Source organism: Solanum stenotomum, chromosome 12 (genome assembly GCF_019186545.1).
Source record: "Solanum stenotomum isolate F172 chromosome 12, ASM1918654v1, whole genome shotgun sequence".
In the NCBI taxonomy this organism is placed as follows: Eukaryota; Viridiplantae; Streptophyta; class Magnoliopsida; order Solanales; family Solanaceae; genus Solanum; species Solanum stenotomum.
In genome coordinates this window covers 43,749,892-43,766,960 of record NC_064293.1, presented here as the reverse complement: position 1 = coordinate 43,766,960, position 17,069 = coordinate 43,749,892, and the positions used below count along the sequence as shown (strand labels likewise).

The following is a 17,069-nucleotide window of genomic DNA, read 5'->3' as shown; positions in this document are numbered from 1 at the left end:
TCTGTTAAGCTGTAAAATCATGTGAACTGGATTATGTTGTGGTTAATTAGCTCGAGAACTCTGCAGGATACCCAACTTTTAAGGGCCAGGTTTTAAATGGAGAACAATTGTGGGAATTAATAGAAGGTCTTGAAGCCAATGGTCTATTATATTATACTCATCTGCTGACAGGTACTTTGAATGAGTAAATATCCTGTTCCATAATGTTTTTCTTGACATACATTCATGCTTATGCTTGACGGCTCTGATACCAGAACTTACAATGTCAACAAACTTTCATATTTAGCAGTTAAAAAAATGTCTTCTGCTCCTCCATCTACAGCTTCCAGTACTTATAAAATGAAATTACAAAAAGAGTTTTGGTTACCTTGCATAGACTAGTTACCTGCTATGTCTTGTGTCAATCCAATTATCCGTCTTGTATTTTGGGCTGCATTTATTTGCCATTATAAGAATTCAGACTACTTTTCAATTTGATCCTTCTTCTTTTCTATTAACAGTTTTTTTTTTTTCTTTTTCTCATTGTTTTCCCTCTTTGTTTGTATGGAATGCATTGTTGGGCTCAGATGCTTATATTGACCAACACTTGTAGGTTATATTGGTTCAGTCTCCTTCTTGAACACAGTACTGAAAGTCGTTGATAAGCTTCGGTCTATCAACCCGAAACTTAAATTTGGTGAGTATTTCCCCAGGAGCAAATTTTTCTGTTGCATTTAGGAAGATAAATTCTTTCCAAATTGCTGCATTTACAGTTTTCCTCATGTAGTCAAGTGTCTCCTTATTTCATTGCCACTATCTTACGGCTTAGGAGAAGGTGAGTTTCAATGTTATAATTGCTGGTGAGGTGTAATGCTATTTTAGATAGATACTAACTAGGCTGTTGTGCCAAATTGCTTCTCTTTCTAGATGTATGTAGTTGTACAGATATCTTTCATGTTTGTCCCTCCCAATTCTCTGTATAATTAAGTTTTCTTCGTCAGTTTGTGATCCTGTGATGGGTGATGAAGGTAAACTATATGTTCCTCCAGAGCTGGTGATGGTATACCGTGAGAAGGTAATTCTTTTTAATTTTATTAAAACAACATCAATGTGAATAAGTCGTAACTACGAGTTAGAAGGATCCATCCATAAACATTGTTTTGATCAACCAGGGTTAGAAATGGATGAGGACCCAAACATTTTACTGCTCAGTCACTCAGTATGCTCCTAGCTGCTTTGTTGTGATAACTTCAGCATGTTAAGGGACTGAGCCTGTCTTATTATTAATATTTTCGTTTGCACTGATTTGTGTTTATGTATCTTGTGACAGTATATTGCCCATAACATTATATGACTATCTTACTTGCAAAGGCAATGCGTTTTCTTTATTTAATGTCTTATAGTGGACAATAGACCCTTGTGGTCCAACCCTTCTCCGAACCCCTAAGCTCCAGACTGACTGTTTAACAAAAATGTTTTGTAGCACTATTTTGAGTTTGTGGATCTTTTGACATTAATATTTTGTATCATTATGGAATTTTCTTACTTGCATTGGGTTGGTGAACGTTGATTATAAAACTTGTTATGGATGTGAAAAATCCTCCTTTTCTTCTTTTTAATTTTTTGACTAGACAGGCCAACTTAGATCCAATTATATACATGCATTAAGGATCGGAACGTGAGAGTGGCTCCAAATAATGAATTGGTTACTGAATAATGTCTGCATTGGAGCATTTAGTGATGTTGTTTAATTTGTTGTGTTTCTTTAACTAGGTTGTCCCTGTTGCTTCAGTGCTGACGCCTAACCAGTTTGAAGCAGAGCAGTTGACCGGGTCCAGGTAACATTTCTAGGGGCCGTTACTTATCCCTAGAGGAAAATAGCATTTTCAGAGTATTTCAGCTGAATGAAGACACGTAGTCTTATGATGGTAGACTTGATTCTCAAGTGGTATGACATTTGTTTGGGTGAGGTGGGGGTGTGGGAGTATGTCAAAAAAGTGTTGATTATAGAGTTATAGGTCTGTAAAATGTGAAAGGTTCCTCTTTTATTTGAAATAGCTATCTTTTCTAGGTTTGCTGGTTAATCTACTTACTCACTAGACCGTTCATGTGATGCCTCAGGTATTTAAAGGTTTTGGAAGCTTTAACTTGAAGCTTGCTTAAATAATGTTTCTTTTCTTGTGAATGCGCATGTTATATGGAAACACAGTTGATTTTGTCTTTCTTCTTAATCTTATCATATAGTTAGAAACTTTTGACGACTAATATCAGTATTATCCTGACTCTTACTAGTTACAATTGACTATTGTTAGTTTTATAATGTTATTGGATGTTGTTAAAGAAGAGTGAAACTTCATTTTGCGAAATAGAGAAGAATGACTCAACAAGTGTTTGAATTAACTTATTTTTAGGTGCTTTTGGCTTTTAAACACTTTTTTAGTTTTAGAGACGTTTGGAAAAGTAAAAAAGTGCTTTTAAGCACTCATCTTTAGGCCAAAAAAGTTATAAAATAAGCCAAAAGTACGGTATCCCCTAATTATGGCTTTTAGCTTTTGATGTATAAGTTACTTTTTATAAGCTTATCCAAATGGGCACTTAATCTAGTGCTTTTCATTTATTTTCTTGTAATACTTCTGCCTTCTAAGGAAGTTTTTTTTTTTTTTTTGTTGTTGACAGTATCACTTCTGAAAAAGATGGGCAAGAAGCTTGCAACATTCTGCATGCTGCTGGGCCATCAAAGGTATCCTGACGTACTTAGAGATCTAAATACTCTTAGAAAGCTTTCTAATGCAGTCATATTTATAGCAAGAACATTTCGCAGGAAAGTTTTCCTGTTGTTTATCTAACTTTTGCAATTACTTTTTCTCCTTAGCGCTTCTCCTTAACCGTAGTGCACTTTTTTTCCCCAATGGTGGTATTCGGATAACTTGTGCACCTCTACTATTCCACCAGGTACCTGCTACCTCCCACCAACACAGGTACCAGGTAAATCTGCCAAGCAAGGTTTTGAAAGATGGGGAGAATCACCCAGTGTTATTTTACTCTCCACTAAGATTTGAACCCTAGTTTCTCATGTTTTTTTACCCATTTCATTAATCACTATGACACACCCTGAGGTGCTCCTTAACCTCAAGGCATATTGCCAGTGAGAATCATCATCTAACCAAGTAAATCATGCTTTGCCTTGGATTATTGATTTTGGAGCACTTCATGGGAGTCTTCTTGTAGGGAACCTTGTGTAGTAAAAGATGAACATATATCTGATGTTGACATCCTGTAAGAATTTGCTCCTAAACTCAAAACTCTGTCAATGCTGAATATATGGTCTAGAGGATTGCTGAACTTATGGTCCCACGAAAATTAACTTCAATTGGAATCAAGATTCAGTCCTTATATGTCTTGGCTGATAATTTTGAAGTGGTTTTTGGGTCAACCACTCTATTCTCCTCAGCAACTGACAAATGAAAATTGAAACATTTTTTGTTTCTGAAGCATGTTAGCTTTTGATCATTTAAATAACTTTCCCTTCCCCTGTCTTTTTGTCTCTTTCTGAAGCTTTCCATGAGTGTGTGAAAATGCCTCCTACACAATTCCATCATCACTTTTTGAGTACCCACTATGTCTTTTCTTCAATTTTGAATTTGGATTACCTTGGAACTTGTGTAGGATGGGTTCACTTTTTGTTATGCTTAATCTCAATTGTCCCTTCCCAAGGCAGAAGGGGGAAGTGGCATTACCTGAAAGAGGTTGATGAGCCTTAAGGGCTGTTACTTAGGCAGCTTGTGGCTCTAATCACTTTTTCCTGGAGCTCATGCTCAATTGTCACTCATTTAAACTTGACTATTCTCTTATCTGGTATGGTGCTCATAGTCTCTAACTCGAACATGAAAAATTACGAAGTTCTAGAAAAAAGCATTTTGGTGTCAGATAAAAGTAGTGATTGGTTTTTAAAAGAGAAGAAAAGGAACAATCAGCAGCTCTGAGTGTTGGATAAAGCTAGTTTTATGCTGGAGTGCTACAATTATACATTTTGTTATCTTTTATGTGGATACGCTAGTCACAGAAGTTCAACTTAGTTCAAGTGAATCTAAATATATATTTTCCTAAAGACAAGTGAATCTAAATAGAGCGCAATATATATTCTGTTTGTGGAATGAAAGTTGCCTAAATAGAGCGCAATAGATATAGATGATGCGTATAGCCTCCTCCAACTTTTTAGGGACTGAGGAGGAGTTGACTGATTCATTGTAGTTCTATGTATTTTGTATATCTTATTTAGTTAACTGTTGATGACATTATCAAAAGGGTAAATCAATCATAGTACTATGCTAGTGCTGTTGCCTAGGTGACTGTCCACTGTTAGTTTCATGTTTAAACATTCTTTATATTAAGAAAATGGAATTAATATGAAGGGGAAAAATAGGGAAAATTTATTCCCATTTTTTCATTAAAAGATAAAAATAAATTTAGATGCTGTAGTATTGCATTTTTCTATAATATCGTTCAGGCCTTTATGCTTTTTGTTTTGCATGTATTGTATCATTCAGGTCTTTGTGCTCTATGTCATGTCAGGTTGTTATTACTAGCATAAACATTGATGGCACTCTTCTCCTTATTGGCAGTCACCAGAAAGAAAAGGTAAATGTCATGATTGTCTATCATTTTGATATCGGGTACTTTCCTAGAGTGTAGTCCTACTTTCATTTTATGGAAAGTCCCAAAAAAATAGTGTCCATTTCCTTAAATGAGCAGATTTTAGTACATTTTTAAAGCAAAGGTCTAGTGGATCCAATTTTATTTCTCTCAATACAGTTTTTCCTCTATTGTCTTATCCAACAGCAAAGTTGACATGTGATTCTACATTGTTTCCCAAATAATAACTAAAACTCTCAGAGTTCAACTTTCCCCTCCTAGTGGCTAGTACTCACTGCATTCACTTTTACTTATCCACTTATACTAAAAATATATGTCCATTTTTACTCGTCCAGTTTAGAAAACCAAGAGATAATTTATCACTCAGTTCCTAATTTACCCTTATTATTAACTATAGTCATTTCACAATGCATTTATCAAAGCATTGAATTTCTTATAGCCAAAGGGGATATAGTAAAATTGTCATTCTATTTATTGCTCCTTAAGGGGTGTGCCAAGTCAATACTTGACAAGTAAAAATGGATGGACAGAGTAATACCAACTAATTGAATTAAAATTGGGATTGAATGGAATATTTCACATTGGATTTTGATTTATCATCTGGTCAGCATTTCATCCTTTCTATGACGTCATGCAAACTGGAAATGAAATTTGCATGTGAACTTTCTTAAGATTGTGATGCAGTTAGTTTATCCCTACTATTACTCCCACGAAACTGGTTAATTCTGAGTTTTAAGCATCACAGTTCTGTTTTTATTTAGGAATGATTCCGCCACTCAGTGTTATTTTCACTAAAAAGTTCCATGATACGGATATCTAATTTGACAGGGTCAATCTCCTGAGCAATTCAAGATTGTGATACCAAAAATTCCTGCATATTTCACGGTATGTGTCTTGCAACTGGATAATTAAAGAAGTTTGACTTTGGAGGGAAATTTTTTTGCATCGATTTCCTCGAAATTATTGTATCGCATAAGTTAGTGCTTTGCTGGAATAATTGATACAGGTTATAAAGATTATCCTTTTCTGGAGTTCAAAGAGAAACATTCCCCCATAGATTACAAGTAATGTCATCAACATGTTTATCATTTTTCTCTTGTGGGGTAAGTTCCATGGAGAAACATTGAAACGACATTTGTTACTTTGCAAAAATCTGAGCATCCAATCCAAAAATTTGAGTCAATCATTGGAGCGGCCAAGACTCTTATAAACTCCTTTGAAGTCTAGACAATTTATGTGGGATGATGTGTTACTCAATATCCTCTTGCACATGTAACTTGGTCTTACACTTCACAAGTGAATTTTAATGCGTACTTAGGGGTGCAGAAGGGACGTTCCAATTCTGTCACGATGTGAAAGATATGCGCATCCAACCCAACACCTCTAAACAATGGGTAGAACGTAATTCTCTCGGAAGCCCGTACATAATCCATGTATACAATTAGTAACTCCACACTTCCAACTTCTTAATTTGTCAAAAATCCTATGTATGAAACTTTAGTTTTTCCAAGCATTCTTTCATTGTTTAGGAGTTCAATGCTTGTTCTTTTAGTTATTGGGCGATGTGAGCTCCGTCTAAGAGGGAGGAAGGGAAAGAGAGCTGGCACCAGCAGCTATGCATCTAGTTATTAGATACATCTTATTCCTATTTATTAAATGGTATGAGGATACCACTCAATTTTCATTTTGAATGACAAGGCTGGTGGGTGTGCACTTTTTACAACAATGTAGAAATCCCAGAAATTGTTTTTGGGTTCTTAGTTTAATGCTCATTCACCTGCATCAGTTTCTCAATACATATTAGCCCTGGTAAATTTATTCAATATACATTGCATGCTTGCAGGGAACGGGGGATTTAACGACTGCTTTGTTGCTTGGATGGAGCAATGTAATGTTTGTCTCACTTAAGACAAAGTCTGAGCTTTATTTTCCACAATAATCTGCTCTGATCTTAATTTTTTATCTCATACAGAAATATCCCAATGACCTCGACAAAGCGGCAGAGCTTGCTGTCTCAAGTGTACAGGTACTAGTGCACAACCCTGTTGTTTGTGTACATCCACTCATGTAATGTCTTGAACGTGGAAACTGAATCAGCATGTTGAATAAGTTATTATGACAGCATCCAACTAATTTGATTGCATGTCATGATTTGGGAAATTTGTTTCATAAACCTATGCTAATATCCAGGAGCTTGTTGTAAACCGCCGTGAGCATTCTGCCGGACTGAACAAAAATATAGGCACATGCTTTTTTATACTTGAAGGTTAAAACAGCGGCTTGTCTTGACTTGTGCCAAGAACAAATATAATGTGTTTTCTAATTATTATTTTTTTGGATTTTGATGCAACGTAGTAGTATTTAGTCAAAATTTGGGTAGTGTACACAGTGCACATTCAACTGTCCAGAATTTTCATGCTTGTGACGAACATTAGTTGCTTGATCTTTTTCTTAAATCAACCAATTTTGTTCTTGATGCAGGCACTTTTATTGAGAACACTAGCAGATTATCAAAAGGCTGGCTATGACTGCCAATCAAGCAGTTTGGAAATTCGGTTGATCCAGAGCCTGGATGACATCCGCAACCCAGAAGTTAAATATAGAGCTAAAAGATACAACTAAGATTCTGTTGTGGTCTGGTCTATTTATTCCTTTAGGATAGTCTCAGTAGAATGAAACAGTTTCATTTGTACACAATATAAATAGAGTGGACCATTTAGCTCTTGTTGCTGAGACGTTCATATCCCCCATTAACTTATAATTAGATGGCAACAGATAGTACTGAGAAGAGCATTCTGGGAAAAGAGGGTATGGCAATCGTTATATTCATTTTGCTATTCCCTTTCTCCTTCATTTGTTTGTGCTTTATCTTTTTGGCTATTCTGTGCTTCGCAAAACTTGAAAGGGGCAACACATGTATACATTATCTCACCTAAAAATTGAAAGAAAAATTACAGGGACATGTTTTGGTATTTTTTTAATTATATAGATACTCTTGGATCAACGAACTGAGGCACGAGTACACAATCATTTCCATGTTATGGTGGGTTTGATCAACATCGACTCAGGTCGAGTAGAACCTCTCTCATTAAGTGGAGTTCAGCACAATTACACACAAGTTGAGACGACTCTATGTATACTCTACCTGAGCTTTCTTATCTAAGTGGATGTTTGGAAGTAAAAATGGTGAAATTTGAGAAAACGTTGAAAATTGGAGTACTAGGTCTTGGGTAGGGATCTCCCAAATGAGGTGTGTCAGGTATGAAATACCTGGCATGTTTTCTCGGTTTAGCTTAATTATACTAGAGTGAAATTTACCTTGTGCGCATCCAAAAAAAATAGTGATTGCAGTTCATTTGGTCATAGAAATATGCGCATTCAAAAGATAGTGATTGCAGATCTTTTGGTCATAGGAAGAAGTACTCGGCCTTGATGTAAGCATTGATAGCTGGACTTTGTTTTTTAGATTTTTGAGAACTACATTTCTTAAAAGTTGTACAAAAATAATTTTTGGAAAATTAAAGTTATACGTACGTACTAGTTTTCCGAAAAAGAAAAAAGAACTCATCGTGATGGGGCTAATTAGAATTTGGCGGAAAATGAAGGGCAATCATTGTAATTACTTTTTCTCATGAGGACCAATAAGCAGTTTCTACAAGTTTGAGGGGCAGAACCTGATATTTTCGCTAAACTTCATCGGAACGTTTAAAGAGGTTTCTCGAACCTGGGCTCGCGGGAAAGCCCGTTCCAGTAACAACAAAGAGAATATTTTGGAAAGTTCACAGACAGCGAAAAAAAATGGAAGCTGAAGCAGCATTAGAGTTAGTGAAGCATGGCGCTACCTTGCTACTTCTTGATGTTCCTCAGAATACCCTCATCGGTATTGATACCCAGGTCTGTTTTAATTTTTGGAATAATTTGCTGTTCAATTTTTCCAATTGATTGATTTCGTTTTAATTTGAAGTAGTTCGTTATTTGTAGATGTTTTTCTCTGGGCCTAATTTCAAAGGTGTGAAGATGATTCCTCCTGGCGTCCATTTCATCTATTACAGTTCATCCAACAGGTGCTTTTTGTAGCTTGAATCCCATTGCTTATCGTTTTCTTCAGGAACTAATCAAGCTTCTAGCTCTAGGGTTGTGGAGTATTCATCCTGAAATAGTGGTTTCGAAGTACTTAATTATAAGTTAAAAGTGCTGGAAATATGATCATACATTAGAAACGTCAAATTCTGTACTCCAGTTTGTTGTTTCTAGTGAATGCAGCAGTGACTTTCCTGGTAGCAATTTAGGTTCCTGTTTGTTGCATAAGAACCCATTTATGTCGCTTAACCTTTTTACTGATGATATAGGCTACTCATTTCAATATCATAACTATAGAGTTTAGACCTAGAAAGCTCAAATTAAATTCTTCTTGTTTCAAGTGAATGGGCGTCACTGACCTTCTCCCAACGGTTTATCACTCATTTGTGTTGTAAGAATCCTGTTCTGTTGCCAGACCTTTTAATTTAGTGTACCGTATTATTCTTTTTTGCTGTTGTTTGTTGCTCTTTGGTTTCTTTCTCTTCATAGAAAACGATATGATTAGTCACTAATGTTGTCTTTTCTTCTTCTGGGTGCAGAGAAGGGAATGAGTTCTCACCAATAGTTGGTTTTTTCGTTGAGGCGAGCCCTTCAGAGGTTAACAAAAAATCTCATTTGCCAATTCTGCATTTATTTGTTGATCCACTCATGTTTATAATTGTTCTGATCTCTTCTAATGTTGATAGCTAGATAGTGTTTGTACAGTTTTATGTTGCCAAAGCATAGACACAGATACAATTATATTATCATAGATTCTTTATATGCTAATCTCTTGCTTTTTTTTGTTGATTGCTTTTTTTCCATGTTTGAACAATTCTTCACTTGTCATTGATGTACTAAATGTGTCTTCTTTTCTTTTATGTCAAAGTATGTTGGGAAAATTAACCTGTCTTCCAATGATAATTGAGCAGGTAATTGTTAAGAAATGGGATTCAAAGGATGAGCGATTTGTCAAATTATCCGAAGAAGAGGTGAGTTCTCCTAAAAAATTTTATTACTCCCCTTTCTCTCTTTTCTTTTCCTTTTCTTTTTTTTCCCTTGTTGGTGATTGGTTATGTGTGCAGAGAAATCTGCTCTGATCCAGCATGTTAAAAGCTAGCCCATAACATGTTAGCTAGTAAGGTGGAGCCCAATCTTATTACCCAATACGATACTTCATCTTTTCTCAACTATTTTGGATGTTATTGGAATTATTTCCATGGTTACTTTCTTTGCTAGACAAAGGTAATGTAATTGTTTCCATGGTTATGAAAGCAAATAAATTGATGAAGATTACTGTCTAAATTAAAGAATTGACCTTCAGAAATAAGAAATACTAGTACTTTCCCATTCCTACCTCGGTGCAAAAACTTGGAGACGACTTGAGAAGGATGGAATCTGTTAGCTGGTTTCTACCTCTGTTAGTCTTAGAGAGCATGTTGTCCATTAGTTCATCCTACTCAATTAGATGAACTTAGATGCACATATAATTTCACTTGCATATTAATTTATATTTTCCATAGAAAAATCCTTTTTCTGACATGATTTTGATGATAAGAGAACAACTCATTAATAAGGGACTAGTTTTTTTTTTTTATGAAATTAGTAAAGGACTAATTACGGACTTGTTTGACTGGATAACTGCAAACTGTTGATGCTGTAGTGCAAGGTGAGCTCTTCCATTAGTTATATGTCCTTAGATAAGTCAGACAATAATTCATTTGGTGTCATCTATGTATGATCTCTATGCCTGTTGAGCTTCAGCTTGTCTACTGCACTGGTGAACTATGATTTTCTGTGTATTAGTTAATCGGAGTTCTCTGTGACTGTGAACTGGTTTTCATATGCAACACTATTCTTAAACATATCTATGATGCACATTTTTATTGCTTTAGAAGACTTGTTTCCTTTTCAAAAAATGATTATTTCCGGTTTATTTGAAGGGAGAGAGATATGCTCAAGCAGTGAAAAAATTGGAGTTTGACAGACAACTTGGCCCTTATGCATTGGATCAGTACGGAGATTGGAAGCGCTTATCTAACTTTATTACGAAGAGTACCATTGAAAGTATTGGTAAGTACGTTGCTTTCACATTGTCTCTTAGTATTTTGACGATGAGAACTGAGGGCAGCATCTGAGCCAAAGATGTGGAATCCTTGGTTGAGTTGATTATAAAAGAGTTATCAGCATAAAGAGGTAGCAAGTTTGAGAATATTTGGGAGCAATGTCTCTCAACCCTTGTGTTTTTTTGCAATTAGATGGTGCCTGATATATGATGAAACTTAATCCCATTAGTTGTGCGCCTACTGGCATAGGTATCCCATTGGTAATGTGATAGCATAATTAAACCCATTAATTATCACATGATTTCTCAATCCCTCTTATCGTGAGACAATGATACATATTAAAATAAACAACCTTATTGTGAACCCTTTTTTTTTCTTTTGCGATTGTTAATTGTGAGCCTTTGGTTTCTTTGACCAGCTCAATGGAATTTGTTCAGCTAGTGAGTTTCATGTCATAGATAATGGGTTATCGACTTATCTCTCTCTGAGTAAATCAAAACATGAGTTACTCTTGTGTGTGTGATCATTGCTCTGTCTTGTTATCCTTTTGCTATTCCCTTCACCAGTTTCATCATTTGGCAGAACCTATTGGAGGAGAAATCACAATTATTTCTGAATCTGAAATGGTTGGGAATGTTCATAAGACAGCCATGGAGAAAGTCTTGGCTGAGCAGTTGAAAAATAGCAAGTTCTCGAAGCCTGATAAGAAGTCACCAAGTAACGGTTGTTATTACACCTCAATTCCTCGTGTTATCAAGCTAAAGGGAGTTTCAGGACAAGATCTTACTAACATGAATCTTGACAAGGTATTACCACCCACACTTCATACAACTTCTTGAGTAACCATAGTACCTAACTCATATCCTTGATCATTAAACATCATAACATAAAGGAACACACCATGACTACTCTCAAAGCCTACTTGTGCAATGCATGGATGGAGTCCCATACCCCCACCCACGCTAAGTAGTGCATTCTTGAGGAGCCATAGTTCATTAACATTCTTTGTGAGGGTAATCCTTAAACGACATAGACCATGTGAGCAAATCATGGAATCCCGATGTTACCCACACCGAATAAGGGATTCCTACTTGCCTAAGGTAGGACCGTTAACATTTGGCTTATGTGGATCCACTAGCTATAAACCTATGTGGGCACATAGTTATGGGATAGGGAGAATGCTACTAGATACCCCGCCTCAACTCACGGATGAACATCCATCTCAAGAGAATGTTACTAGACACCCCGCCTCCACTCACGGATAAGCATCCATCTTAATCTATATCCTCTCGGTGCTTAGCATTATTCCCCATAGAGTACTTGATATTAATTACTCTAGTTCATTATTATGGGATAAGAGATTGCTACTAGATACCCCGCCTCAACTCATGGATGAGTATTCATCTCAAACCCAACATTCATTCATTAGATAGCTCATAGATTCAAAGATGAGAGTAGCCTTTCAACTAAGAATCCCCATAATGTGAGAAAATTCTTTCACAACATGTCATTATCATTCATTAGTGTACAATTGAGAATAAGCTTTCAATACTAACACAATTACATTCTAAACATGATCATAATACTTTCATTGAGATCACACACATATACTTCACATCATGATCATACATAAATCCTTCAAGAAGTTGCCCTCCAAGGCTATGAATCAATCTCAACCCAAACATAAATCTGTGCAGTTTCTATAAAATGACTAGTCTTTCTATTTTTCTTTTCTTTTGCTTTTGAGAATAACTTTAGATTTTACCTTCAATGCAGACACACATATTGGAGACCATTCTGACGAAGCAATATGGTGGTTCAGAAGATTCACTTCTGGGAGAACTACAATTTGCCTTTGTAGCATTTCTGGTATCAGCCAGCAGTTTCTTCTTTTCTTTGCTCTTTAGTTCTTTATGTAATGAACCAACTTAATTGAGAAGACAGTTGTTGAAGTTAAATATGTGAACAATTTACAGATGGGACAATCACTTGAAGCTTTTCTGCAGTGGAAGCTTTTAGTCAGCCTATTACTTGGCTGTACAGAAGCTGTAAGTATACATCAATCTCTCTGCTTGTATGTTGCTAGGAAAATCCTCCTCTCTACCGACATTTCCAGATGCAATAGGGACCTAGATAATACAGCACACCCTCTCTCTCTCTCTCTCTCTCTCTCTCTCTTTTCTTGTGATCAATATTGATACTACTTATGCTTTCAGATAAATCATAAAAGTCTAAGCTGCTTTTGACTATAATTTCCATGCCTAGTGGATTTTTTTAACAACCTACATAATCCTAGGTCTATTTTAATGTCAAGTTTGTGTCTAGTCTGACCATTAATTTCTTTGCAGCCTCTCCACACAAGGACTCAGCTATTCACCAAGGTAACTTTCAAGTTTCAAAGAACATATCCTTTCAATGCATGCTGTCTTATAGAAACATATGTAACTTCCAGCTCTGTGGCCGGAAGCCTGGGCCTATGGAATAATACAACAATTTATCATTGCATTTCCACAACTCCGTCCAACATAAGATGAAAATGAGAAATCCTATCAGTTAATATGGACAGTGAAAACGAGAAATCTAGTATGTCTATAAGGATTTATTTTGTTTTGCTTTATAAGAAGTCCCTTTATCGTAAGAGTGATCTTATTGTAGAGGCATTCTAAGCAATGCAGGGCTAATGAGTGATGTGATCTTTTTACTCTGGTTAATGAACAATGAGAATAAGTGTGGCCAATGGTATGGTACTATGCTTCTTGGTGTGAAGTTGGGTAAAAGAACACAGTGAACCTGTGGTTCCATTGTGTTAAACTTTGTATTTAGCATCAATAACAATGTGATGCTGCATTTAATTGGGTGAATTATGGTACCCTGCTTTTCTAGTATTTGGGGTGAAGAATATTCGGTGTATAATTTATCTCTCACAATCACTATTCCTTTGATGAGATGAACGTGTGGATTGAGAATGCACTTGGTGGTGTAGACGCTATGACTTTTTCATGCAGCTCCATATTTTATATATTTCAGTATGATAAAGATTCCTTGGATTTATTTTGATTTTTTTCATCCTTTTAGATTCATACATACTGACTCTTGCAATCTGTATTTATCATCAGTTCATCAAAGCAATATATTATCAGTTGAAAATTGGATTTCAAAAGGATAGTAAGGATACTAGCAGGGCAGAGAAGGGTGCAACGACATCGTTGGACGAGTCCTTGTTGTCTGCTGATAACTTCCTGCGCCACCTTTGTAAGGTAAAATCCAGTTCACATAGCAGTGTGTGCTACTAGAGTGTAGGTAAACGATCTTAATATAACTCCCTGGTTTGTTTTGAAACTGACATGCTCCCTAGATGTAAAAACTATTCGACACATCTTAGAAATGTTGTTTGTAACGGAGGAATGTGATGTCCATGCCTGCTTGTGTATCTCGACTATTCCAAAAGGGACCTGTTACCTCTTAGCAGCACAGGCTTCCCACCAAGGCTTGGGAACATGGGAAAAGTCGTCTATCATTTTTTGCCTCTGATGGGATTTGAACCCTAGTCTCTCAGGGTTTTCAATTTCCACTTTATTGACTTCTGTCATACCATTGGTAGCTTGTAAGCATTTCACTATGACTTGTCAAGCACTCACACTACCAAGAAATATGGCTAAGGAGGGTTTTACTTGTGATAGTATATTTCTTGATTACGATAGTATGTATCTTATTGAGCCATCTTTACAATTGGTTGCAGGATTTCTTCTCATTGGTGCTTGATGCCCCCATGGTTGATGGAGACCTCCTGACTTGGGTATGCCTCCAGACTGTTTGATTCCTTTTGATTCTTTGAAATTAATTTAGGATGTATTTTCGTAACACAAACGCCAGTGAATAGAGTCAGAAGCATTCCTTATAATGAACTGCCGCATCGTAGTTTCTTGCAATAGTCTTTCTGCAAAGATTACTCTCAACTCAAATGAGAGTCTTTATCTGTCCTGTTATGACCATGTTTCCAGTGGAATCAACTAGTGAATTTAGTGTACTATCTTAAAGTGGATTTACTTCTTTGTCAAATAGGCAAACGGGATGTCAACTTCATACCTCAATTTTTCGTCACTAGGAAGGATAATCAACATTTAGTTTTGTCCTTTTCCCTTTAGATGGTTGTATTTATTCCTATGTAGTATATAAAATGAAAATATATGTGCAGTCCATGTGCATTTATTGCAAGTATTCTATAAAAATCTCTTATGCACTTCTATTCTTAAGCATTCATGGTACGGTTTTGACATTGTTTTCTTAATAATCTGCTTGAGTTACTATATCATGGCAAGTATAATCCACCTTCTGTTCCTTTAGACGTGCAACTCCAGATTCACTGAACAATTGCTTGAAATACAAGTAAATGAGCTTTTCTTTTCAATTCCCTATCTTGAACACATTTCAAATTGGTGGGTTTTTCTTCTTTGTTGAATGATAGACTAGAAAACTGAGAGAACTGCTTGAGCGGACTCTTGGATGGGACTTCCAGCCGAATAGTTCAGTTGATGGTATGCATCTTGAAGAAGATGATGAGGTTTGGAAAAATCAGATGCTGATTCACTGTTTTTTTCTTTTTATTTTTGGCTTCTTCCTTCTCATTAGGTCTTTCAACTTCTGCAGTTTGCTCCAGTGGTGGAGATTCTAGACGATCCAGATCACTGAACACAAGCAACATGAATATGAGACATGATCCAAATGTAATCAGCTGTTTGTCAATAGTGATATATCATGATTTCAGAGAGCTGCTGTTGAAAGATTCTGATCTGATAGTCTAACACCTTCCACTTATGTGACAGCTCAATTAACATGAATGGTGCATGCATATATGAAGTCAAACGTTGCATCAGAAAGTGGTGTTTTGATGCTTTATAGAAGTCCTATGCCACATCATATCAAAGTAACTATTATGCTGATCACTGAAGGACATTACTTTCGCCTTGTGTAAACTTATCATTAGAGAATCATGTAACTATTAATCTTTATACAACTATGCCAACTGGAAAGGGCAGCTACTCGTTTTTCACATGTCCAAGATGAGCATGTAATGAGTATTAGAACTCTGTTCCGGGAATTGCCTAAGCTGCTAAATCCCATAACTCATCTTTCATGTCTGGCATTTCTGAGCTATTTGTTCATGTGTTCCATTTAATCTTCAATTGAGGAGCAGTGAGTTTGCTTGTCTCTTGTCTTTACTTGTATAACATTTTTTGAGGCACGGAATAATAGTAGAAAATGCCTGACCAGTAAGCAGTGAATTTGCTCGTTGCTTGTCTTTTACTTGTATAACATATTTTAGGTACGCAGCAATAGTAGAAAAGACTTGGCCATATCATGGAACGCCAAGGGAGATGGCATTTGAGGAAAAAACAGAAGGGAGTTACATTTAAACTTACTTGCAATCAGTAGTTATTTATATCAAATAAATATAAGTCGTGCATTTTTTTGTAAATAGATTTATCAAAGTGATGTATCTTAATACTTCAAAAGAAAAAAATTATATTCTGTACAGGCTGTGCACCCAAAAGTAGAAGCATACACTTCCGTCTCAAGTGACTATTTTTTTTAACATATCCCAAACTTAATTTTTTTTATGTTTAGTTAGTTTTTCAATTTCAACATCTTTGTCTAAAATAGTTAAGACCATAAAAATTTATAAAGTACATGCTTATTTCAATTTAATTAATAATAGAGAAAATCACCCCACACATCTATAATATCATAAAATTTAAAAATTTAAAGTCAGTGGTCAGTCAAACTGGTGTTTGAATTGGCTTAAAAGTTGATCAATCTTATTTTTAAGCCAATTTTTTACTTCTAGAGGTGTTTGACAAATATAAAAATAACTTTAATTAAGTAAAAAATGACTTAAAATAAGTTAGGAAGTGTTTGACAAGGTTAAAAATAACTTAAAATAAGTTTAAAATAATTTAAAATAAGATAAAAATCAAAAGTAGGTCTCCCCTATTTTTTATTTTTTGACTTAAAAGTCATATATTTTTATTTTAAAATATTTTTTTCAAGCCAATCCAAATGAGGTATAAGGGAGTCCCCTACTTATTTGTTCACACTACCCTTTGTTGTTTATATAATAGAGAGATTTCCTCTCATTTTAACACAACGAAAATTCTAAACCTCCTCCTCTTCTTCTTCACAATTAAATATATAAGATGTAATAATTTTCATTTTCCTTTACATTATTAATGTTTGTTACTACGTAATATTGTATGTAAGATAATATAGTGTTTTAGTTTTAATGTCTGATGGGTTTTAAGTATTATTTTATAA

General features: G+C 35.5%; 2 protein-coding genes across 5 annotated transcripts in view; both read left to right on the top strand.

Moving 5' to 3' along the window:
* Positions 1-7,471, top strand: part of LOC125847584 (pyridoxal kinase) — a 28,564-nt gene extending 21,093 nt beyond the window's left edge. For 2 of the 3 annotated variants that reach the window (XM_049527210.1, XM_049527211.1), the window contains 10 exons: positions 67-171; positions 593-676; positions 981-1,054; positions 1,753-1,817; positions 2,656-2,719; positions 4,552-4,617; positions 5,461-5,517; positions 6,476-6,520; positions 6,605-6,658; positions 7,114-7,471. In XM_049527210.1, the coding sequence (XP_049383167.1) occupies positions 67-171; positions 593-676; positions 981-1,054; positions 1,753-1,817; positions 2,656-2,719; positions 4,552-4,617; positions 5,461-5,517; positions 6,476-6,520; positions 6,605-6,658; positions 7,114-7,254 (755 nt within the window). In that variant the 3' untranslated portion in view covers positions 7,255-7,471. The remainder of the gene's footprint in view (positions 1-66; positions 172-592; positions 677-980; positions 1,055-1,752; positions 1,818-2,655; positions 2,720-4,551; positions 4,618-5,460; positions 5,518-6,475; positions 6,521-6,604; positions 6,659-7,113) is intronic. The other variant, XM_049527212.1, reaches the window with a different exon arrangement.
* An 874-nt stretch (positions 7,472-8,345) lies between these two features.
* LOC125847582 (uncharacterized) lies at positions 8,346-15,631 on the top strand. 2 transcript variants are annotated; one of them, XM_049527208.1, is made up of 14 exons: positions 8,346-8,526; positions 8,614-8,696; positions 9,252-9,309; positions 9,624-9,683; positions 10,635-10,764; positions 11,340-11,563; positions 12,534-12,626; positions 12,734-12,805; positions 13,106-13,138; positions 13,874-14,014; positions 14,497-14,553; positions 15,223-15,318; positions 15,405-15,481; positions 15,581-15,631. In XM_049527208.1, exons 1-13 carry the CDS (start codon positions 8,431-8,433, stop codon positions 15,444-15,446), a joined length of 1,185 nt encoding a protein of 394 aa, XP_049383165.1. In that variant the 5' UTR covers positions 8,346-8,430; the 3' UTR covers positions 15,447-15,481; positions 15,581-15,631. The 2 variants fall into 2 exon arrangements, with proteins under 2 accessions (XP_049383165.1, XP_049383164.1); XM_049527207.1 differs by having other exon boundaries at positions 15,405-15,631.
* The last annotated feature ends 1,438 nt before the right edge of the window (positions 15,632-17,069 follow it).

Coding starts and splice junctions, on each gene's coding strand:
- LOC125847582 (XM_049527208.1), top strand. CDS start 8,431: ATGGAAGCTGAAGCAGCATTAGAGTTAGTGAAGCATGGCGCTACCTTG. Junction 8,527..8,613: donor TCATCGGTATTGATACCCAG/GTCTGTTTTAAT, acceptor CGTTATTTGTAG/ATGTTTTTCTCTGGGCCTAA. Junction 9,310..9,623: donor TTGAGGCGAGCCCTTCAGAG/GTTAACAAAAAA, acceptor ATAATTGAGCAG/GTAATTGTTAAGAAATGGGA.